Below are 25,403 nucleotides of genomic sequence, written 5' to 3'. Positions count from 1 at the left end.
GCTCGGCCGAAGCGGCGGTGGGCGCTGACTTGGCGAAGGGCGCAGCTGGGGCGCTTCGTTCCGGAGCAGAGCGCCGTGATCCCGTCGGAGCTGGGGTGGCAGCGCAGCTCTCCGCCTGTCCAGAGCGGGGCCGCACGCCGGGGGCACCTTTCATAACAAGCTCCAGAGGTGGGCTTGGCCCCAGGTTGGGGGCCGGGTGGCAGCTGTACTACCCTGGCGGGCGAGGGGTCCAGAGCTCGTTTTCCCTATTCCGATCTGTAGATTTAACGCCAGCACAGGGTGGCGCACCCTACCTCCTTCCACCTTCACGCACCAGCGCGGGAGGGGACGCGTGTGCGCGCTCCTCCCCTAGGAGGGAGGGCGGCCCGAGAGCCTGCAGACTGCGCCTGCGCAGCTTTGCTCACACACCTCCCCCCTCCTCCCCGCACCTCCTTCCCCTTTCGCCCCGCCCCGTTCCCACTTTTGCTGCCGCTAGGGGTAGCGGCGGCGGCTGCGGCTCGGGAGCGCGGCTGCTTTGAGGGCTCGGGAACCTTACAGAGTGGGGACGTGGGGAGGCTAGAGGGTGAGAAAGCTGGCGGGAGAGTAGGGCGGCGCTGGAGAAGGGCGGTGCGTGGCTGACTCATCCTCTGGAAGATCAGACTGACAGAGACACACACTAGCCCGCCCCGCCCGCCCGCGCCGCTCCACCTCAGCCGGGAGGCCCCCGCCCGCACCGACCGCCCGCCCTCTCCGGGCGCTGTCCGGGCCCGGCCGTCTCAGAGAAAGTTTTTTCCATTCGAGGGGCGGGAGCCGCCGCGGGCCTTTTGGAAAGGAAGGGGGACGGAACAGGAGGCGAGAGCCGCGCGGGCCCGCGGAGTGCATGGTGCCCGGCGCCTCGGCTGCCTGGCAGGAGGACCTCGGGGCGGGGTCGAGCTGAGCCCAGCTCCTTCTCGCCTCAGCCGCGCCAGAAACCGCCTTCCCGGACGGCCGCGGGGGTCCCCGCTCCTCAGCTCGCCATGTCCCGGCTGCTGCCGCTGCTGAGGAGCCGGACCGCGCGCAGCCTGAGGTCGGGCCGGGCCGCCGCCGCCGCGCCCCGCCCGCCGTCCTGGTGCTGCTGCGGGCGGGGGCTGCTGGCGCTCGCGCCCCCCGGCGGCTTGCCGGGCGGCCCCAGGCTGCTGGGCACGCACCCCAAGAAGGAGCCCATGGAGGCGCTGAACACGGCGCAGGGCGCGCGCGACTTCATCTACAGCCTGCACTCCACGGAGAGGAGCTGCCTGCTCAAAGAGCTGCACCGCTTCGAGTCTATTGCCATTGCCCAAGGTAAGGGGGGCAGGTGGGGGGCGAGCCCGGGGGCCCCGACGCCCTCCTTTTCTCGCCAGCCCACCGGGAGCCCTCTGCGGCCCTGGATCTTGGACCCCCGCCGCCGCCCCCCTTCCGCCCCCCTCGCCTGTCTGGCCCCACGCCTGGGACGGCTGGGGGCGGGGAGACTTTCCGCCGCCCGAGTTTCCCCCAGGCAGGTAGGACGGGCGCGGGTCGTGCCAGGCAGCCGAGGCCAGCGCTAGCTACTTCCTCCCCAGCCTCAGAATCCGGAGCTTCGGCCTAAAATGCCAGTTAACGCTGTTGGGATTGTGTTTTGATTTGCCCGGTGCCTCCCCTCCCCAGCCCTCCTGTCCCTTAGCCCTTGCTGCTTTCTTGCGAGCGTGCACCCGTGCAGGTGGCATGCTGTGCCTGCTCCGAGAAAGTGCTGCAAACCCGCCTGGCAGGAAGAAACTTTTTGAACGGTTATCAAATGAAGACGTATGGGTGGGTAGCCAAAAGAAGGGGTGTAGCTTCAAAAGTCAGGGATGCTCATAGCTGCTTGTTTCCACACGTCTGATTGCGTTAATTTCAGCAGCCAAAGGAAACATTTTCTCCAGAAATGGAAAGACAGATTCAAGTTAAACTCCAGTTTTGGTTTTTCCCAGAGGTTGAAAGAATGAAATAAATAAGGAGGTATATTTTTTGGAAATCTGTGGCTCTGTAGTAAAAGTCAGACTGATGCTCAAAAGTAATTTGGAATGATGAAAGCAAAACGATTTTTAAACTAGCATGTTAAAATAGGATATTTCTAAAAGGAGTCCAGAATGGGGTAGGTCAGAATTTGAGTCTAGGTGAAAAAGCTAAAAGTTCAGAAAATAAAAAGGATGAAAGGAGCAAACGACTAAAATGGATGTCTTAAAATATTTCTGCCACTTAAATACAGTTATGTAAACAAAACACATTGCTTCAGTTTGTATTACATTCTGATGTGTTTGAAAGTTTTAAAGAAGTTTACTCTCCTCTCTAAACTTGGTAGGTACATAAACATCTCATAGATTCCAAAGTGTAGAGCACATTGATTCGGATCATGCCATTTGATTTGCCAGACTTGAAAGTGTATCTTTAGCTGATGTGCAGGAATGGAGGAAAGAATTATCTACCTCATGTAAGCAGGACGTTATCTGTACTACTTCAGAAACTTGTTTTAGTTGTGGCTTTTAATCAGATTTTTTCCCCCTCAGTTCAGGAAATTGTGGACCAATTTATAGTGGATGATTGATTCCAGACATTGTTTACCCACAGTGCTTTTACAGGAAAATGTAACATCCGATCAATTCCGTTATTCAATATGTAATCATGATGTTATATGCAATCATAATGAAACACTAGCACATTTGTAATCTATGTGTGCACTCAGTATGCAGTTTAAAAATAGTCAATTCTGAAAATATGCTCCCTGGAAAAATAATATAGTCAGTCATGTACTAGAACATTAACTTTTGAATCTTTCTGCACTGACAAGACTATTTGAACACACATTTTACCTTTTCCAAGTAATTTCTTGGAAATTCTGCATTGTCAACAAGTTACAAGATTGGAGGGCCCTATGAATATAGTTTTGTGGCAGTTCTTGAAAAACATGTCCTGCAAGGTGACTGAATAATTTTTTTCTCATACATTATTATTTTTTACATGCCAGCAGTATTGCAGTAGCAATGCTACATTTCCTAATAAAGGTATTTTTAAATTTAACGTGGTTTTAAATATTGTGAAAAGGACCTAAGCACTTTAGTCAATGGAGATCATTAGCATCAATTAAACTTAGTTATGTTACTAATATGAGAGAGAAATTAGTAATTTAAATTGTCTTCTTTGCTCAGGAGAAACAGTCAAGGATATTTGAAACAATGGTTAGTCAGATGCTTATCTCTCCTCTTTATATGCTAAAGAACATCAAAGTTTAAATCAGCTATTTTTGCTGATGTCGATGACAAAATGATTGTCCTATGAATCAAATGACACAGATGCTGCTGCTTTGTTAGTGTATGTAGTCTTGGTGTTCACTTACTGTTTTCAGTATCAATACATATAGTTATGGAGATAACTAGAATCATCATTTAGGAAATTACCTTATTCATTAATCATTAAGGTAAAAGGGATTTTATTATGTTGGGAATGCATACAGCTCATTCCATTGCTGAAATCAACATTTTTTTTCCAGCCAGATAAATGAAAAACTCCCATCTTTTCTTTTATTGTTGCTTTTTGAATAATGTTTTGAAGTACTCAACCAATGTATTGTGTGTGTGTACTAAGTGTACTTTCTAACAAAAGTAATTCTATTAAAAGGGCTATTTCTTGCCATAGGCAATCTTGTGTGTCTTTGGAAAGGGTGCTTGTATAAACTAATGAAGTGTTTTGGATTTGGTGTGGAAACGTTACTGAAAAAATATCATCCATGCTTTGATATGGCAGTGGAATCTGCTGTTGAAATTTGGCACATTTGCCCTTATCTTTCTTATATGTTTATCAGTAGGCATGTGATATAATCTGTGATGAGATAAAGCTTTGGAATCAGTTCGTAATAGATAAGGCAGACCTTGTGGGATATCTTATCATAGTTAAATAGAATATTGTGATTTTTAAAATTACAAACCAATTTCTTTCCCAATTTAAAAAAAAGTTGAGGTTGCGCCTTCAATTTACCTGCTCAGCCTGATCTCTGTTCTTCCAGAAACAGACCATATTCTGCTGATAGAGCATTATTCATGTTTTTACAAGTAGTACTGGCAAGCTGACATTATTACAGTGGCCTTTCAATGTTAGCCAAAATTTTTAAAACAAATTTTCTTCCCAATTTTTGTAATTAATATTTCCATTTATAATTATTTTTTAAAGCTTTTAAAATATAGCAATTTGGTATTGAAAGATAGACAGTGCTCATTGTATTAGTTATCCATTGCAGTATAACAAATTATCCTAAAACACAGTGGCTTAAAACAAGCATGTATTAACTCATAATTTCTGAGGCTCAGGAATGCTATAGCATCTTAGTTGAGTATTTCTGGCCCAGGATCTTAAGAAGTTGAAATCAAGCTCTCAGCTGGGGTGGCATCATCTGAAGTCTTAACTGGGGCTGGAGGATCCATTTCCAAGAAGTCTCACTCACATGGCTGTTGGCTGGATGTCTCAATTCCCTCCCATGTGGTCCTCCACAGGGCTGCCTGAGTATTCTCATGACATGGCAGTGGGTTTCCTCTAGAGCAAGTGATGAGAGAGCGAGAGAGCAAGAGAGAGCGAGTGTGTTTGCAAGACAGCACCTGTGGGCACCTAAGCTGGAAGCCACAGACTTTTATAACACAGTCTTAGTAGTGACAGTCCATCTCTTTTGTCCTGACACATTGTGGGAGAGTACTACAGAAGGTGTGAATACAAGGGAGTGGGAATCATCGGGGGGTACATCTTTGAGGCTGGCTTCCACACTTATTTAAGGTGGTGTAATTAATGCTCATCAGAGAGTTACACAGAGAGACAAGAACTGGCTATTGGAGAGGTACAATGAGAGATATGTTTTGAAAAAAGGAGCCTCTTAGGGAATATTTTTGTTATAATATGTATACTATAGGCCACAGACTTTTAAAACGCAGTCTTCGAAGTGACAGTCCATCTCTTTTGTCCTGACACATTGTGGGAGAGTACTACACAGGTGTGAATACAAGGGAGTGGCAATCATCGGAGGTGCATCTTTGAGGTTGGCTTCCACATTATTTAAGGTGGTGTAATTAATGCTCATCAGAGAGTTTACACAGAGAGACAAGAACTGGCTATTGGAGAGGTACAATGAGAGATATGTTTTGAAAAAGGGAGCCTCTTAGGGAATATTTTTGTTATAATATGTATACTTAAGATATTTAAAAAATGAGATTCTTTTTACATATAGCAAATAAAAGATGTATTGAGGTGAACAGAGCAGTTTTTCTATCAATGTTAGGTCTTAATTAGCCTGCATTTTTTTGATTACTCTATATGAGTGGTAATTGTGTGCTTTTGACATTTTTTACCATTTATCTACGTCCGTATACATTAACCAAATAATTCTAAACTTTAATCTTGTAGTCCCCCATTTTTTGTGATTGTTTAAGGTAGGGTGAAGGCTTTGTTTTGAGAACTTGCCATATAGCATAAGAGGACTTTGACAAAATGAAAGACTGGAAGATAAAGAGCTTATTATACTAAATTGAGTATCTAGAACACTTAAAAATAAATTAGGCTTTCTTATGGAATCCCTGTTCACTAGAGATCTTGGACCTTTAACAAGATTATCCTTATTTTTTTTCAGCCCATTGCTCAGGATTATGTGAGAAAATAAAAATTCTTTTCTTAAATTTTTTTTATTTTTTGAGACAGAGTCTCACTCTGTTGCCCAGGGTGGAGTGCAGTGGTGCGATCTCGGCTCAGTGCAACTCCATCTCCCAGGTTCAAGCAATTCTCCTGCCTCAGCCTCCTGAGAAGCTGGGATTACAGACATGCACCACTGTGACTGGCTAAGTTTTGTATTTTTAGTAGAGGTGGGGTTTCACCATGTTGGCCAGGTTCGTCTCGAACTCCTGACCTCAGGTGATCCACCGAGCTTAGCCTTCCAAAGTGCCGGGATTACAGTTGTGAGCACTGTGCCTAGCTTAAATATAAATTATTTTAAGCTATGAGCCTCTGGAATGGATTGGGAATAGTTTGCTTTTGTCCAATAAGAAAAAGGGCAAGAAAAACATTTTATACTGCAAATAAAGATACGTGAATAAAGATATTTCAGTGCCTTTGTTGAGATAGTAAAAAGGAATAAGGGAAGTGTAGCCCCACCTAGGCCCGGCAAGAGGGGAAGAACAAGGACGTGGATAAGAAGTATGGATTGAGGCGAGAGGAGTGAGAGATCTCTGATGAGCCATGGGCTTCTATAAGTTGAGTTAGGCTCAGTTAAATGAAGCTTTGCTACAATCAGTTATTTTACCAATATGGAAAGAACCTAATTACAGTAGTATATTTCAGCAAGCTTAATTCTGAGTTCTTTAGAGTTATGGGGTATGTTGGAATGGTCTTATTACTAGGGATTACTGCCAGTAGAAGACAGATAATCAAGTAATCAAGTAAAGTTTTTTTTTTTCCATTATGAAAGGCATATATGCTATTTAACAGTGTTTAATCATCACTTACATATAACATGTCCAGAGTTACGTGTGACTTCAAATAACAACCCTTCTATCATAGCTCATGATTTTGTGGATCAAAAATATAGGCAGTTGCAGGTAGAGAGTTCATAGGAAATAAAAAAATAAAATTGAAAAAAAAAGGATATAGGCAGGGCTCAGCTGGATGCTGTTTCTTATGGTATCTATGGAGGTCATTACATAAACTTTGGCTGGCTGATGGTCTGGTCAGAAGGTCCAACATCGGTTTGTTTATGTGTCTGGCACTTTGGTGGATGGCTGGAGGGCTGGCCTCAACTGGAACTGTTGATCCAAGGAGATGGATGTGGCCTCACCAGCATGACAATGTTAGCATGGTTGTAATACTTAGGTCAGGGATCCCAGAGAAAATGTTCCAAGGGGGCTGGATAGAAGCTGTAAGACTTTGTATTAGTTTTCTTTCTCTTTTTTGAGACGGAGTCTTGTGCTGTCACTCAGTCTGGAGTGCAGTGGTGTGATCTTGGCTCACTGCAACCTCTGCCTCCCGGGTTCAAGCGATTCTCCTGCTTCAGCCTCCCTGAGTAGCTGAGACTACAGGCACACACCACCACACTTGGCTAATTTTTGTATTTTTAGTAGAGGCGGGGTTTTGCCAGGTTGGCCAGGCTGGTCTTGAACTCCTGACCTCAAGCGATCCTCCTGCCTCGGCCTCCCAAAGTGCTGAGATTACAGGCGTGAACCACCACGCCCGGCCTGTATTAGTTTTCTATTGCTGCTGTAACACCACAAATACAGTGGCATAAAACAACATATTCTCTTAGAGTTGTCAAAGTACAAAGTCCAAAATAAGTCTTAAAGGACTAAAATCAAAGTGTCAGCAAGGCTCTGTCCTTCTAGAGAGTCCAGGGCAGAATGTGTTCTTTGCTTCTTTCATCTTTTGGGATTCCTCGGTTCCTGGACACATCACTAAAATCTCTGCTCCCTCATTGACCTTTTTGCCTCCCTATTATAAGAACCCTCATGATTATATTTAGATTTTACCTGGATAATCCAGGATAATCTCACTCTCTCAAAATCCTTAATTTAATTACACTTGCAAAATTCTTTTTGCCATATAATGTAACATATATACAGGTTAGGGAATTAGAATGTGGGATATCTTTGGGGGCCATTATTCATCCTACCACAGACTTGTTATGACCTAGCTTTTGAAGTTCCAGAACATTATTTCTGCTGCATGTAATGGTCAAGCAAGTCACTAAAACCAGTTCAGATTCAAGGGAAGGGAAATTAAAAGGAGGACAGAAAGGTGATTCCTTATCAGACTCTTCACCTCTCTATTAAATAAACTTTTGGGTAATTGTTTTCCTTGATTGTGTTGTCTCTTCACTTCTAAATTCTTGACTAAATTCTAAATATTAGAAATTTGGGAAATATGGCTTCCAGGTAAGTCAAACACTTATATGTATAGTTTAATTTATCAGTAATTAATTTGCTGTTTTTCACCTTAATAGTCATTTATTGCCTATTTTTTATTTGTGACAAATTTTTATGATCAAATTTGTGGATAGGAAAATTGAAGTAATATAAAGTCAGCAATTTATAGGGTCATCCAGAGGGTCAGGTGGAACTACAGATCACGATCTTGAAAGTTTGAGATGATGTGATATTTTGCCATTATTAGTGGAGATTGTTTTCATTTTTCTAAAAATAATGATGAGTTTGCATAACCACACTCTTGTCTGGTTCCCTTTGGTGTGTTTAGGTATAAAATAACTTGAACAAATAAGGACTAAATCCTTGAGTGTAGATTTTATTAGCATCTTGCCCAAGTCATCTGAATTAGTTAGTATGTAGCTTTACAGGACTCTAGCCTTGTCTTTGACTCACAGGTTTATGTCTGCTTTAAGTAAAGGAAAACACATAAAAACAAGTAGTTATATACTAAAATTACCTCAGACAGACAATAAGAGGTAAGAGTAAATAAGAGGTTCTTGTAGATAAAAGACTGTAGGTAACAAAATCATTTCTCCTAAGCTCTGAGACATTTACTTTGATTGCTTTTGATGATAAAATATTTGAACATGTTGCATTTTTTATCTGCCTTGGTAAAAATATAATGAGCATAATTTAGCTTCTACCAGATGTCGGAGTCCTTATATACTATATTTTAATACAATAAGTTTCTTTGAGGTTACTTCTATTTGTAGACATGCTAATCATTACACCAAATGCCTCCAGAACACTGCTGTTTCAGTTGGCATGCTTTTTAGACTCTGTCATAGTGGTAGTGAAATGTGTTGGGCTTAGTCTGCCCCTCCCTCCTCCTCAGTGCTCTCAGACTTTTCTACTCTATTCTCATTCATTCCTTGTAGTTATGGTAAACTCTTTTCTGCTGTGTAAGGAGGTCTGCTTCGTGACATCCTGTTATTGTTTCTAAAGTCTGATTTTACTTCTGCCAGTTGTCACTCTTCCATTGTGTTTAATTTTCTTCTTTTTCCTGTCTTTTTACTTCCTCCCTTTGCTTTTCAGCAGGGTTTAATCTTGATAGACGTTTCAAGGATCACTGTTCTCTTTTGTGTTTTCAGCTAACTAGTTGCATCTATCACATTATTATTGATTTTTGACTCTAGCTCTTGTACTAAAGATCTTTCTTTGATAACATCCCTCATAATAGGTTTTATAGTAGATTCTACTGCAAAGGCTGTGGTTGCACAACAAAATCCTTTACATTCTCTTACTAAAGTTGTACTAGATAATAGAATTGCTCTAGATTACCTACTGGCTAAATGGGGAAGAATCTGTGCAGTTGTTGATACTTCTTGTTTTACATGGATGGCTACATCAGGTATTATGGAGATTCAGTTGTAGGGGATTAATGAACAGGCTGCTTGGTTGAAAATGCATCAGAATTAAGCAGTTAACTGTGGAAATGACTTAAAATGGTCATGGTTTACTGAGAATGATGTTGTGGGGTGGGGGGAGGGGGGAGGGATAGCATTGGGAGATATACCTAATGCTAGATGACGAGTTAGTGGGTGCAGCCTGCACAATGTGCACATGTACCCTAAAACTTAAAGTATAATAAAAAAAAATGGTCATGGTTAAAGACACAATTGACAAGAAAATTTGGTTATTTCTGTGGCCTACAATAATTAATTTAAAATAATCACCATAATTAGGACTGATAACATACCAAGACACACCAGAATTTTAGGAGGCTTATACAATTTTGGACTATATATTAGTAACATATCCATAAACTATAACTCAAAGAAGATTAAACATCATTTCTTATTTAACAATGCTTCCCATGTAATTTAACTTACCAGATAAGCTTGTTTATTATCTCTCTCTTGGATGCTGCAAGGACCCTCTGTGTAACGTCCCAAAGTTAGTTTGAGGTCAAAAGACTTAACTTTGAATTTGAAATTCGATTTTGGAAGTGCATCAAATTTGTCAAAGATTTAAAGCACTTAATCAAAATAGGATCAAAGATCACTGTAAAATAATTGTCATACCTTTAGCCAAAGTGGTAATTAAAAGGTTTTTAAAAGCAAAACCACTTATTCTTCGATAGAGGATTGACTCTATTTTCCACACAATCAGAAATCCTAATAAAGATAGCATGAGATGGAATCTGTCTCTCCTCTCCCCTCTTTCTTTTTTTGCAGTTTACTTAAAAGGTAAACAAACACATTTTCTTTCTTCTTAATACTACACAAAATTCTTGTTCAAAAGAGAAAACCAAATTTTACTTTTGTATTAGTATATTACCAATACTAAAACTACAGCTAATTTTATTAAAAGCTTATAAACAAATTGGATTTTCATAAACCTTTTATAATCTCTTAGCATTTTTTCTATTTTTTTTTTGAGACAAGAGTCTTGCTGTATCACCAAGGCTGGAGTGCAATAGCATGATCTTGGCTCACTGCAACCTCCGCTTCCTGGGCTCAAGCGATTCTCATGACTAAGCCTCCTGAGTAGCTGGTACTACAGGCGTACACCACCATGCCTGGCTGATTTTTGTATTTTTAGTAGAGACAGGGTTTCGCTATGTTGGCCAGGCTTGTGTTGAACTCCTGACCTCAAGTGAACCACCTGTCTCTGCCTCCCAAAGTTCTGGGATTACAGTCATGAGCCACTGCGCCCAGCCAATTTTTTCTATTCTCTTTCTTTTTCCAACTTGCTATATTAATTTAGTTTTATCTGTATCTTTTAAAAATTCCTTCATTTTGAAACAACCTTCAAATATCTTCTAAACTAGATAGATGAAATTATTTTTTCTCAGCAAATACACATTTTCATGCTTTTTACAACTTTCCTTATCAAAAACATATGTTGGCCTGGCACGGTGGCTCATGCCTGTAATCCCAGCACTTTGGGAGGCCGAGGCGGGTGGATCACCTGAGGTCAGGAGTTTAAGACCAGCCTGGTCAACATGGTGAAACCCCGAATCTACTAAAAGTACAAAAAATTAGCTGAGCGTGGTGACGGGTGCCTGTAATCCTAGCTGCTTGGGAAGCTGAGGCAGGAGAGGTGCTTGAACCCAGGAGGCAGAGGTTGCAGTGAGCCGAGATCCTGTCGTTGCACTCCAGCCTGGGCTATAAGAGCGAAACTCCATCTCAAAAAACCCTCCAAAAAACCGACAAAAAAAATCTTGCTTTTTAAAAATTCTTTATTTTTTATTTTTTTGAGATGGAGTCTTGCTCTGTTGCCCAGGCTGCAGTGCAGTGGCGCGATCTCCGCTCACTGCAACCTCTGCCTCCTGGGTTCAAGCAATTCTCTTGCCTCAGCCTGCCGAGTAGCTGGGATTACAGGTGCATGCCACCATTCCCGGCTAATTTTTGTATTTTTTAAATAGAGACGGGGTTTCACCTTCTTGACCAGACTGGTCTCGAACTCCTGACCTCAAGTGATTCACCCGCCTCGGCTCCCAAAGTGCTGGGACTACAGGTGTGAGCCACCGTGCCTGGCCTACAGTTTTAACTCTTAGTAGCCTTAATGTCTAGCGAAAACCTGTGAAGTAGTCTTGAACTGTTTTATATCAGTATTTGTAAATGAAAACCATTTTGCATTTTTTTAGAAAGATGTTTTCTCAATTTTTTTGTTTATTAACAGATTTAGCCTTTCTGTGCCATATGAATGAATTATATATAACTGACAATTCAGAAGCCAATCCTATTTAATTTTACTAACAATTTAAAAACTAGTTTTATTTATCAAATATTAACACATAGACACACAGAAGCAGATCTTACAGCTTTCATAAATAATTTTCATTTGCTGGCTTTTAAATAATTTTCCCCATTCTACTACCAGTCTTCCAATTATCTGTTTCATTGCCCTAAGCAATTGTTAGCTGGGCAGCCCTAAATTTGCATTTTCAAAGGGTTGGCTCTTAGATGAAACAAGGTAGAAAATTTATGTCTCCAAAGCACAGAGCTGAGATTTCAGGCCTAAATAATTAATCGTATAATCATTTGCCCAAACCAAGGAAGAAGGTTGTTGGTAAAGGCCCAGCTAAGGCAAGACAGCCAGGAAAAGCACCTTAAACAAAGGTTAGATTTGTTTTGTGAATTCAAACCAATGGTAAGAGTTTCTAGTGACTCAGTTCTCCCTCTCTTCCTGGTGCACAGAGGCAGACACCCTTACAAATGGAGATTTTTTTTTTTTTTTTTTTTTTTTTTTTTTGTGACAGAGTCTCCCTCTGTCACCTAGGCTGGAGTGCAGTGGTGAGATTTAGGCTCACTGCAACCTCTGCCTCCTGGGTTCAAGCGACTTTCCTGCCTCAGCATCCTGAGTAGCTGGGGCTGCAGGCGCGCGCCACCATGCCCAGCTAATTTTTTGCATTTTTAGTAGGGACTGAGTTTCACCATGTTAGCCAGGATGGTCTTGATCTCCTGACCTCGTGATCTGCCTGCCTCGACCTCCCAAAGTGCTGGGATTACAGGCGTGTGCCACTGCACCTGGCCGAGATTTTTTTTTTATAGATGTAAATTTCTTTTTCAGAAGAGTTTCAAAATAGCCAGCTAAATGCCAGAAAGGTATGTCTTGAAGACTTATTTAGTTGAATAGGCAGTCTTTTTAACTTAGCTACTATTTCCTAGCTGAAATTATTGAGTTTAGGGTGAAGGCCATTAAGGAAAAGGGCAAAGAAAGCATTCTCTGTGCCTAGACTCAATATGATAGCTCTGAAAAAGAAGCAAGGCTACTTTACCTGAGGTCCTAACTTTTATAAACACTTTATCTAGGATAGCTTTCTTTTAGCCTTTAGTGTGGTATAATAACTAAGCCAAAAGGTTAGCAGATTTAATTTTCGTTATCAATTAGTTGTTTAAGCTTTTTATTTGCCTTTTATAGTCTTTTTCCTTTTTTTTTTTTTTTGAAACAGAGTCTTGCTCTGTTGTCCAGACTGTAGTGCAGTGGTGTGATCTCAGCTCGCTGCAGCTTCTGCCTCCCAGGTTCAAGCCTCCCTTGTGCTTCAGCCTTTTGAGTAGCTGGGATCACAGGCGTGTACTACCATGCCTAGCTAATTTTTATATTTTTAGTGTAGATGAGGGTTCACCATGTTGGCCAGGCTGGTCTTGAATTCCTGGCTTCAAGGGATCTGCCCGCCATGTTCTCCCAATGTGCTGGCATTACAGGCATGATCTTATAGTCTTTAAAAAGAGGCAATAAAAATGTTGAAATCTTTTTTAGAAACTTCTGCACATCAATAGGCATCGTTGGATGAGACTAATTGAGGATTCCTCACTTTCAAATGTACTGAATTACCTTTAGTAAGATTTTGCTATCTCTTTAAGTGTTTGCTGCTTCCAGGGCTTAATATTTATACATGTATAGGTAGGCATAGCCGGAAGGTGGAGTACTCAGTTCGTCAGAAATTAAGGATCTCATCTATTTGGCTTTGGCTCTTGGATCACCTTGATCAATTTAAACAGTGATTTTTCCCTACGTAAGGGTGAAAGAAAAAGAAACAAATGGGGTAGAACACAAAAATTCCTCTGAATTTCCAAAAGCCAAAGCTTGCATCCCCGGCAGTATTGCCATTTACTACCAGTTTCTGTCTGACCCAGTCAGACATCTGAGGCCTCTAACTGGATCCAGGCCAGTTAATGATTAGATCCAATTCTGTCCTGGACCCAGTCCAGTTTCTGTCACAACTTCCAAATTCAGTTCAGATAAAAAAAATTGCTCAAACTCAGATAGCTCAAAACATACATCCATGGAGCTTTGGAATCCTAGAGAGAAGCACCCCATTTGCTGCGAGAGAGCAGTAGACACAATGGATCCTGTGGGTACCTCACTTGGTCGCTTGTTTCTGGGGGTTGCTGGGAGCTCGACTTTGGATCGCACTTCTGACACCATCTGTTAAGGGAAAACTTGAGACAAATTTAACAGAGTTTATTTGAGCAAAGAATGATTTATGAGTTGGGCAGCCCCTGAACCAGAATAGATTCAGAGCCACTCTGGTGTTGTTGCATGGTCAGAGAGGATTTATGGATGGAAAGAGCAAAGTGACTTATGGAAAATGGAAGTGAGGTGCAGAAGCAGGCAGATTGGTTGCACCTTGACATATGCCTTATTTGAATGTGGTTTGAACAGTTTGCTACCTATGAATGCATTGGAGTATGGCTGCTGTGATTGGCTGAGACTCGGCTATTTGTTACGAGAGTAGATTATGACCTGTTTACATATCTGCTTGGGTTATAGTTCATTATGTACATGGAGAAACCTTCAGGCTTAAAATATGTAAGGAGGCAGCATTAGGCTAAACTTAATTTAAAAACACCATGTTCACTACTATTACTTACCAATTATTGAATACTTGTTGTGTGCCAGACATAATGAGCTGAGTTTTCATGTGATTATTTTGTTTACTTCTCTTGGAGGGAGAAGGAATTATCTCTATTTTATAGATTAATATACTGATGCTAAGATTAGCTTGCCCCAAATCCTTCAACCAGTGTGTCAGAGTAGAGTCAATAACAGCTTTGGCTGGGCACAGTGGCTCATGCCTGTAATCCCAGCATTTTGGGAGGCCAAGGTGGATGGATCACCTGAAGTCAGGAGTTCGAGACCAGCCTGGCTAACATGGCGAAACTGTGTCTCTACTGAAAATACAAAAACTAGCTGGGCGTGGTGGCAGGTGCCTGTAATCCAAGCTACTCAGGAGGCTGAGGCAGGAGAATCATTTGAACCTGGGAGGCGGAGGTTGCAGTGAGCTGAGATCATGCCATTGCACTCCAGCCTAGGCAATAAGGGTGAAACTCCATCTCAAAAAAAAAAAAAAAAAGATAAAAAAGTAAAAAATGAAAAAAAAAAAAAAGGTTTGTCTGACTCCAACCTCTCTTCCTACTTACTACTTACTGCCCCTCTCTGGATACTTATACCCAGGATTTTAAACACATGGGGAAAATAACACCTCATGGTCAATAAAAGTTTAATTTTTAAACTAACTGGATGTACTGGTAACATATCTTAGTCTCCTATGTCTCCTGTGTGTTTGCATAATATGCACCATTCAATACAAAAGCAAATATGGTATTCTTTGAAAATAAGGGGAATCAATGTGCAAAAAAGTTAATATATAGTGTGAAAAGTTTGGAAAAGTCAGAAAGCTAGTATTTAGGATTTGTAACTCATAAATCTCTAACCTTTAGTTTTCCTTTAGATTTTGGAAGATTTTTTATATTTGTTTTCGAAATGAATTCCTAACTCGAATGATTTTTTAAAACAAAATCTAACATTTAACCTATAGGAAAGCTCTCCAGACTTTGAGTTCATTTTCAGATTTACTGGGTATTGTGAGATAACTATATAAAGATATTTAGTAATTAATTGTATATATCAACTCTGGAGCTCCAGAGTAAGAGTCAAGTTTGGGACTTCTACCCATATAGGTAGTAACTAGGGCTAGGCAGTATAAATAGAGTGATAGGAGAAGATCCCAGGAGAAAATGCTGAAAAACACCAGTGTTTATTGGAAGAGAACAGGAAGAAGAACAAGAACTAGAAAGAGAGAGAGGAGTAATGTCCAGAGAGACAGGAAAAAAAAAAGAAGATATCCTAGAAGCTAAGGGTGGAAGAGGCATTTCAAGAAAGAGGGAATAAGACCAGGAATGGTGGCTCACACCTGTTATCCCATCACTTTGGGAGGACGAGTTGGGAGGATTGTTTGAGTTCAGGAGTTTGAGACCAGCCTGGACAACATGGTAAAACCCTGTCTCTACTAAAAATACAAAAATTAGCTGGGTGTGATGGTGCAAGCCTATGGTCCCAGCTACTTGGGAGGCTGAGGTGGGAAGAACACTATAGCCTGGGAAGCAGAGGTTGCAGTGAGCTGAGATCACGCCATTACACTCCAGCCTGGGTGACAGAATGAGACACTGTCTCAAAAAAATAAAATAAAAATAAAAAAAGAAAGAGTGATCTGATGCTTTAGATAGGTCAAGTAAGAGGAATATTGGGGCTGAGGTTGTGTGGGGTCCATTAGATTTAATAACGTGAAAGAGATTGATGTCTTTGTCAGAGCAGTTTTAATGATAGCTATGTGAGGAGAAGCCAGATTTTAGTTGGCTGAGAAGGGAGTATCAATAAGGAAGGATTCAACTTTCTGAAGGAAACTTTGGATGTGGAAGGGAGATGTTGGGCAATAGCTTGATTTTATCTGAGATCATCTCTTTACTCATAAGTCAGAAATGTGAATTTACTTTAAGTATATGTTACCGGTGTAGAGACAAAAGGAAAACTCCTTTGCCCTCTGAAGATTCACTGACAGAAGGCAGATTAATAAGAGAAATGGCCTACAAATTTATTGGCACGCATGGGGGAAAATCACAGAGTGATTACCCACTATCCTAATGGGGCCCACATACTTATATAGCCTTATTTAAGAAGGGAGGGAAGAGATGGGTAAAATAGGTATGTATTAGGCCATTCTTATGCTGTTATAAAGAAATAACCTGAGACTGGGTAATTTATTAAAAAAAGGTTTAATTGGTTCACCGCTCAGATTAAGGATTGACTCGTAGAGATTGGGAGAAGGATCCAGGTAGAGTTTCATGTTCTTCCTGCAATACTGCTATTCCCCTCCTTCAGGTTTCTACTACAATGGGCACTTTCTTAGGGCTTTCTTATCTTTTTTTGTGTATCTGGTGTGATTTCTAGCAACAGAACCTGCAAGAAGGTGTGGACTCCCCCAGTTTATGCATACCCTAGTAGCTTCATACTGCCTCAAAATCTCCCACTCTGCCTTCACCTGTTCGCCTACTATTTAGCTGTACCCTTCTTATGGTGTCCAGTTGCAGCTATCCTAAGTAAGCGAGTACTAACATCCTGTCTGTCCTTGCAGGTGCCTGCCCCTCTTTTGATTTAGGGCCAGTTGATTGCTCTGTGACTTCAGTTCTCTTATGGTTTAGAAATAAGCCATCAGTTTGAATTGAATTTGACTGTGTTTCATTATAAAGGTGGGATGAAGCCCCTATGTTATATCACACAGTGAAAACTAGACCCCTGCTTCCCAAAGTTTAATTTGCATACATCATCTGGGAATCTTATTGAAATGCAAATTGTGTTTCATTAGGTTTGAAGTGGGGCCTGAGATTCTGCATTTCTAACACATTCCCAGGGATTTCAGTGCTACAGGTCCAGGGACCATATTTTGAATAGCAAGGTTACAGAAAGTATTTTTGTTTTTAAGATAGGAAAGAGTTGAAGACATGTAGATAATAGCTTCAGGCATGCTTGAATTGTGAAAGAAAATAGGCAAACGTGATAATGATAATATAAGATGCGGTACATTTTGTGAACTGGCTGAATTTTATGTCCATGAGAAAGATCTGGTTTAAAAAACATCCTAGAATTTTTTTTTTTTTCTGCTCAAAGGGACTTCTTAATGACAATTTGAAAAAAGGTGAATTGTTAACCCTGATTTTGTAGCTATGCAACAATCACATTTGAGAAATAAATGCCGTGTAAGAGATGTATTCTTTTTGCCTATCTTCTTTTACTTCCCATTATTACCTGTAATACACTGTCCATTGGTTAGTCTAATTTCTTTATTGAACTGTGACCTCCATCATACTTTTTTCTTTTCTGCTTTTCTTCATGTTGTTCTTCTGTGTTTTTCCCACCGAATTTTTTTATTCCTTTTTACATTTTGAAACAGTCTTAAATTTACAGAAGAGTTTCAAGTATGGCACAACAAACTTTTTTTCTCCTCTCCTAAATCATTGGATAATAAGTTTCTGATATGATGCCCTATCATTCCTCTCACAGATTGAGTTCCTTGGCAAGCGGTTTCTGAGACAAAGGTTAACATGCAAGTAGTTGATTGAGTAGCGTGCTGGTGAAATCCTCACCTTGGGAAGGGAAGGGAAAGAAGCAGGCTTGGGCAGAGGTAGAAGTAAAGGTGTAATATAGTTTCAGTGGAAGCCTCAGCTAACACCGTAGGGAGTTTTGGAGATGGGATGACACTTTTGTGTTGTCTCGAGTTGGGCAAAAGGGTTGGGCCTCTGCTTCTGTGAAAACAAGCTATTAGATGTAGAGTGCCCTGGGCAGGGTGCAGATCCCTGAGTGAGGCAGCATTCTTCAGCTGTGTCGGTCCCCCAAGATGACTGATTGTTGAGGGCTGTCTATTATCAGGACTTCTGGCAGCTAAGGATCAGATTATGTACCACATTGTCCACTGCAACGGGAGTACTGTGGTATGGATTTCCTATAAACAAGAACATTGCCCTGGATAATTCATTACTATCATTTTTAATCTTCCAGCTACCCTATATGTGGCCAGTGAGAACCCCTTGAAGCTGGTTTCTGTGTCTTTTTGACGTGTCTTCATTACTCTTTGAATAATTCCTGGCTTGAATACTCCACAAGATGTTCCAGACTCATCTTGCACTTTTGCTGCCCTAGCCTTAGAATCAGCCATTTATGCAAGAGACTCTTTTTTTTTTTTTCAGTGTAGATTGGTATTTAGAAACCAAGATCTGGGTGTTAGGCGTGCTCATAGCTATTAGGATGTTGCCCTAAGAGTGGACAGAGCTAGTAAATAAATGAATATATGTATTTATATATAAAAGCTATATTATTTATAGTTCTATGTGTCTCTATGTATTATAAAGATTCATTACAGTTTCTTCAATACTAAGGTAATAACACAGGGCATGTTCTAGTTTTCTCACTTTCCGTATTTCTAACTCCATTCTCTGATGGAGAAATTCCTAGCTCCTATTAATTTTAATATATTTATTTATTTTTCACCACTGCTCCTGTCTGTCACCAAAATCTCATCACCACTACTGCCCACATATTCCTATACAGATGCCCTCCTCGTACCAACTTGGGCACTGACACCCTGAGCCACAATCCCTTCCCCTTACTGTGTGGAAGCCTGTCTCAACCAACTGGTTCTTTTTTTTGTTTTTTTTTTTTTGAGACAGAGTCTCCCTCTGTCGCCTAGGCTGGAGTGCAGTGGCGCGATCTCAGCTCACCACAACTTCTGCCCTCTGGGTTCAAGCAACTTTCCTGCCTCATCCTCCCTAGTAGCTGGGATTACAGGCGTGCACTACCATGCCCGGCTAATTTTTGTATTTTTTGTATAGACAGTGTTTTGTCACGTTGGCCAGGCTGGTCTCAAACTCCTGACCTCAAGTGATCTGCTCGCCTTGGCCTCTTAAAATGCTGGGATTACAGGCGTGAGCCACTGGACCTGGCCCAACTGGGTTCTGACACCTTATACCAGACCAACCTGCCTGTGTGGATACACCTCACACTGCTTGAGCTCTAAAACCCTGTTCTAGGCTACTGTGGCTTCCCCTGCCTCCTACACAGATGCCTGCCTCACTCATTTCTTCCTCATGGCTTTTGGACAGAACTTTATGGGAGAGGGAAGAGAAATCCCACCTCCCCTCACTTACTGAAATCCTGCAATACTTTAAGGCTAAATCCTACCTCTTCTAGGAGTCTGTCTCCCACTTCTTAGGGAAATAATTTCTCCTTTCTGGAATCTTACACTGTATTTTTATTTTATTTTATTTTATTTTATTTTGTTTTATGATAGTAAATTCAAGGAATTTAAGTGGAAAACATTTGACTTCTAAGAAAGAGAATCTTGTTCCTTTGATTTTACACTAATTTGTATAGGCAGAAAAAAATGTATATTAAATTTTAATGCCCTATTATTTCTCTGGATTTATGCAAATTTCATTAATAATTCATTTTTCATTATTATAGGCAATCCCTGCTTTATATAATTTCTATATGCATGAATCTCAGTAACCATGTTTTAGTTAAATAACACCAGTTCCCAACAACTCAGTTCAAATTTCATTTAGAACAGTATAACTTTCAGTAATTGTATAAAGTACAAACTTTGCTTCTAGCTCCTCAGTCCATAAATCACTCTGTGAAAACATATGTACATCATAATCATGACCAATCACATTGCTTTTCTTTAATAGTCTGTTGGTGATTGGTTACTATATATCTGTCATTCAGTTCACACAGAGACAGCAAAGCGTGTAGGTGTGTTTCCTCCTTGTCTCCCAGTGATAACGTGATGTTTTACAAAAATGGATAATCAAAAGGAAATGGATCAAAAAAGATAAAAGTGCAGCCAAGAAACAAAAAGTGAAAATGCTGAAGTGAAATTCCGGGAAGTGTAAATGGAGTATAGAAGAAATAGCTGACTGTGGGAATATTGACACGCTATTGAACTGCTGCCATTTAAGAGACTCCAGATAAACATCCAGAGGAGGTTAGGGAGGGTGAACTTATGGATATAAATGAAGAAAGTGAGGAGGTTGTGGTGAAAAGATGAAGCCGTTTCAGGGGAAGTGACCCTGGCAAAAAGTTCACATTAAAGGAACTCTTGGAGATATTTCATGACTTTGAAAATGTAAAGGATAAAATGTTATAAACTCATCCAGATTTAGAAAAGTGTGTGACAATTTATCAAGGTATGGAAAGATGCTCGCTGCATTTTGTAAGTTATATGATGAGAAGTTATATGAGAAGACTAGCACTGTTAAACCTGCTTCTGATAAGTTTTTTCCAAAGAAACAACACACTTTATCAGCGTTTCTAATGTTTTAAAGTATACTAAATAAACATTAGTTTTACTATTTTCAAAATTGTCCTTTACATTTATACCTGTCAATAAGAGAGTTTTTCATGTTTTGACAAAAAAATTTGAAAGGTCACAGAATGATTACAACTTTTCCCATCTGTTACTAAGACCGCTTTGCACAGTTTAAGTTTGCATTATCAGTTATATGACCCCACATTACTGTGCAAAGTAAAGACTGCCTGTATACTAGCATGTGGCACTTCTAAGTTTTATATATATTTTAAAGTTTATATATATATTATTTATTTTATTGCATGCATATATTTTGATTTTAAAATATCTTTTAGCATGCAGATATCCCAAACCTGAGATTGCCATTGTGAAGCGTGCGAAGGAAGTATCCCCAGCAGAGACCCCTGATAGTTTTGGTATAGTACAGTCTTACAGTGTTGATTGCAAGTAGTGAAGCATCTATTTGATGGAACTTCTTGCTTGTTTGAAATAGACTGCCTAATTTTTCTGTTTTTGCGTTAGTGTTTTTGACTGTCTGTATGATGGAACAATAACTGCATGCTCAACTAACTGAAGGATTAAATTTTATAACTTTAAGAAAAGGCAAAATATTTATATTTAATTATATTTAAATAGAATATTTAAAAATTGTTGAAATAACCATAGCAAGTGAAACATAAGAAGCAGCAAAGTCTATGAATTTCTTTAGGACAAATGAGTAGGTAAAAAGGGCCACACACAGTGGAACCTTCAGAATATTGCGAAGAGAGACTGTATTTAAGTACAATAACTAAACTTCAGGAAATGTTCAGTATTTTAAAAAAATATTTTTGAACAGTTTGACAGCCTTAAATAAGTTCATACTAAGGTCATTCATGAAAGTTTTTTAGATTCATCCACCGTTCAGCTTGATATCTAACTCAGGTTACATGCTACGGTGATGGTAGAAGTGTGTGTGTGTGTGTGTGAGTGTGTGAGAGAGAGAGAGAGGGAAAGAGAGAGAGTGTAGGGGTATGTTATGAAAGAGGGAGTGGTGAGAGAGAGAGAGAGAAAGATTAAAACAAATATCTCTCTGTCCCTGTTTTATTTATTTCTGATTACTATTTGATTTAGATACTTTGCCTAAGAAGTATAACACAATGTATGAAAGGGAGTCTGAAATATTTTGTGGACCAATTGAAATTTTGTAGGGATAAGAGTTAAATAAAACTCAGACTGTATGTATAATGTCAGGCAAAAACAGCAAAAACTAAGCTGTAAGAACTTTAGAGAAATATAGGGGCATAGTGTTTTTACACACATGCACACACACACACACACACTGATGTATTAGTACATTGTCTGCAAAAATACCCCAGTATACTCTTACTTTGCCAGCTCCAATATTAAAAATTTTAAATCTTAGTTTGCATGTAGAAGTTAAACATTTAGTGCAAATGTATTTTGAAGAATAAAGTGTTAATTTTGAAATATTCTGAAGATATTTTAATTAGCCCTCAAATACTTATTTGATACTTATTCAAATTTATTCAAATAAAATTCAAATTTTATTCTATTAAGAATAAGATACTTATTCTTATAGATAATGGCACACAATATCACCAGGAGATCAGGAGCTGCTGAACGATAACTGATAGTAGGACTTGCCTGTCAGTGCTCTTGCCTTTTGAGACTCAGTGTTTAGTTATATCCCTACTTAGAGTAGTATGCTTCTTTATGAATGTTCAGGTGGTATATCTCTTGAAAGGATCATGAAGACCTGAACTCATTTTTTGTAACATAAAACTAAGACCCAGAGGGCTTGTAACCTGCTGAAGATTTAGTGACTAATTATATATCAGAGTAGGTATTTGTGTTAGGTCTTCTGGGTTTTTAGTTCAGTGCTGTTTTTCACTCTAATACATTTCTTCAGTGTTAGCAGTGGATTAGCCTTAGGCTATAGGGTATCCAGTTGTTTTGGAAACATGTAATAGTTTCCAGTTGTTCTGAAACCATCCAGCAGAAACCGCCTCCATTCAAAAAACATTTTATTTGGTAACTATGATGTATCATTTGATTTTCTCCTCTTTATTTTAACTTCAATGTTTTTTTTTTTAAAAAATGTATCTGAAGGGGAATTACATTTTATGAGGGGAAAAAAAGCAATTTGAGAAGGATATTAGTATTTTAGCTAATTGCAGTTTTATTTCAATTTCAAATACTAATGAATAACCAGTGTTTTGACAATGTTTTATATATGCACATACAATTGATTCTTGGTTCTTCCATGTTTTTCTATTGAGAATTTATTAACTGAATGAGAAGTAGAATGGGAAAATGAGAATCTGAGTTCTGGACCTAGCTGTGTGTCTTTGAGTAAGTCACTTAACATCTGTGGGCCTAAGCGGCTACATCTTCAAAGTGGAGAATGAAGTCAGTATTTCACAGTGAGTGTGCTTCTGGTATTTGGGCTGGATAATTCTTTGTTATGAAGTACTCTGTTGTGCATTGTAGGAAGTTTAGAATCCTTAATGCTGGTGGTAGCATTTCCCAGTCATTATCATATCCCAGACGACCCTGCATATCCAAACCTCTTCTAGTGGGGAGGGACCACTTCATATTGAGAACTACTGGCAAATGGTCTCTAAGAATTCTTTCAGCTTCAACATTCTGTGAAAGAATTCTTATTTGGGGCATGATTGAAAGGGAAGAAGGTAATATATCATACACCGAAAAACCTCTGCTGCTTCCTAGATACGAAACAATTTTATTTTAAAATGAATATCTTTTACGAATCTGTGTAGCCCTACTCACAGATCTACCATTTATGATGTTCCAAGATAAATTATTTTATTCTAGCTTGCTTTAGGCTTTTTCTCTACAGTATTATCCATAGCTATATGATTTTTTAAACTAAAAATTATATAGTACCATCTCTATACCTAATAAGTAAAAGCAACAAGATTTTTTTAAGTTGTACTATTGTTCTAATATCTTAGCCTTTAAAAAAGGAATATCATTGTATATAGTAATTATTTTCTTTATCTTCCATAGGCATAAAAGAAGGGAAGGAATATAATTTTCTGTGTTTAGAAGTATATATAGTTGTTGAAGCACACAAGTTATATGTGTGAAACTACAGATCAGTAGTATATCTGATTATCCTTAAAAAGAAACTACCATGAAATGCAATAAGAAAAATAAATTATTGGCCAGGCACGGTGGCTCACGCCTGTAATCCCAGCACTTTTGGAGGCTGAGGTGGGTGGATCACCTAAGGTCAGGAGTTTGAGACCAGCCTGACCAACATGGAGAAACCCTATCTCTACTAAAAATACAAAATTAGCCAGGTATGGCGGCGTATGCCTGTAATCCCGGCTACTGCCTGTAATCCCAGCTGCTTGGGACGCCGAGGCAGGAGAATCCCTTGAACCTGGGAGGCAAAGGTTGCGGTGAGCCGAGATCACACCATTGCATTCCAGCCTGGGCAGCAAGAGCAAAACTCCACCTCAAAAAAAAAAAAAAAAGAAAAATTATTGTACCTCTAGTATTTACTATTATTTAAGTCAGAGTTAAATAGTTAATAGGGATGGTACATTAATATGGTTGATAAAGGTGATGATTAATTGAATACTATAGTTTACTTCGTGATTGCTTCTGGCCAACTCCTGTCCTCAGCTGTTACACCACTGGTCTCAACCAGTCTGGAATTCATTAGTTGCTTCTAGGTAACAGGTTGCAGTGAAGTCCCAGGTTGCTTGGTAAGTTCCCTGGAAGGTTAACAACGTGACAGTTTTAGTTCTTTATTTACTTATTTATTTAATTAAAAAATCAATAGTTTTAGGGGTACAAGTAGTTTGTAGTTACCTGGATGAATTGTATAGTGATGAGGTCTGGGCTTTTGGTGTACCCATCACCTGAATAGTGTACGTTGTACTCAATAGGTAGTTTTTTGTCCCTTGCCTTTCTCTTGCCTCTTCCATTCTAAGTCTCCAATTTCCATTACAATGTTAGTTTTTATAAGATATAAGTAGAAATTTCTTTTCTACATAAGGTATATGTTGCAGTAATTACTTTTAAATGCTAAATAAAATTACAAGATTACGCTCAAATGCCTTTATGGGTTTTACGTAAGACATATATATTTAGAAATAATTAAAAAGTCCTTTTACAATTAAAATTTCTATTTAAAAAGACAGGTTAATTAAATCTACTAAATTAAAAGTTAAGCTCTGCTGTTTCTAAAGAGATTAACTTTAGAAAGCTTAACATTCATTTTTCAATTTTGAATGTCAGGTTTTGTAAGTATATAACTTGGCCATATTAATTTGTTTCTTTTTAAAAAAAACACTGCTGTGTTGCTTTATAAACCACTTTTGGTGCATGTTAGACTTTTTGGCATTTGATTTGCTTAAATTATTTTACTTATAACATGGTTTGCATTTTAAGTTTGTATTCTTTAATATGTTGTATATTTATTGTAAATTTTACCTTACTCATTTGAACTTTTGGTTCTATTAAAGGACTAAGCAGTTATTCATAATGTTCAGAATTGTGGGTAACTGAGAACCTTGGTCCCCAAATTGTTGCTGAAACTCGCTAGTTTAATATCTATTATTTTCATAAATCTTCTAATTAGGCCAGACTGTGATTTGTGTTGTCATGTCTACTTCCTGCACTTTTGTGGGAAAGATATTAGGGTGAGTTCGGAATAAATATTAGGTGGTCAAAGGTCAGAAACTGCATAATTAGACACTTAAAGAATACTGAGTTATTTGTAATAAAGGAATAGTGTATGCATTAAGCTGTTCCTTTTCTGTCATCTCCGGGTGAAGCTGCTTTGGTACTTTTCTTATTAAGTTTATTATAAATAATTT

The 25,403-nt window shown here is 39.4% G+C and overlaps 1 protein-coding gene across 2 annotated transcripts in view; it reads left to right on the top strand.

Moving 5' to 3' along the window:
* The first annotated feature begins 463 nt into the window (after window positions 1-463).
* TMEM65 (transmembrane protein 65) overlaps window positions 464-25,403 on the top strand; it is a 66,404-nt gene continuing 41,464 nt past the window's right edge. For both annotated transcript variants that reach the window (XM_019032959.4, XM_019032960.4), the window contains exon 1: window positions 464-1,299. In XM_019032959.4, the coding sequence (XP_018888504.3) occupies window positions 996-1,299 (304 nt within the window). In that variant the 5' untranslated portion in view covers window positions 464-995. The remainder of the gene's footprint in view (window positions 1,300-25,403) is intronic.

Source organism: Gorilla gorilla, chromosome 7 (assembly GCF_029281585.2).
Source record: "Gorilla gorilla gorilla isolate KB3781 chromosome 7, NHGRI_mGorGor1-v2.1_pri, whole genome shotgun sequence".
NCBI lineage: Eukaryota > Metazoa > Chordata > Mammalia > Primates > Hominidae > Gorilla > Gorilla gorilla.
The sequence above is the reverse complement of the archived record's forward strand: the minus strand, read 5'-3'. Positions and strand labels throughout refer to the sequence as shown.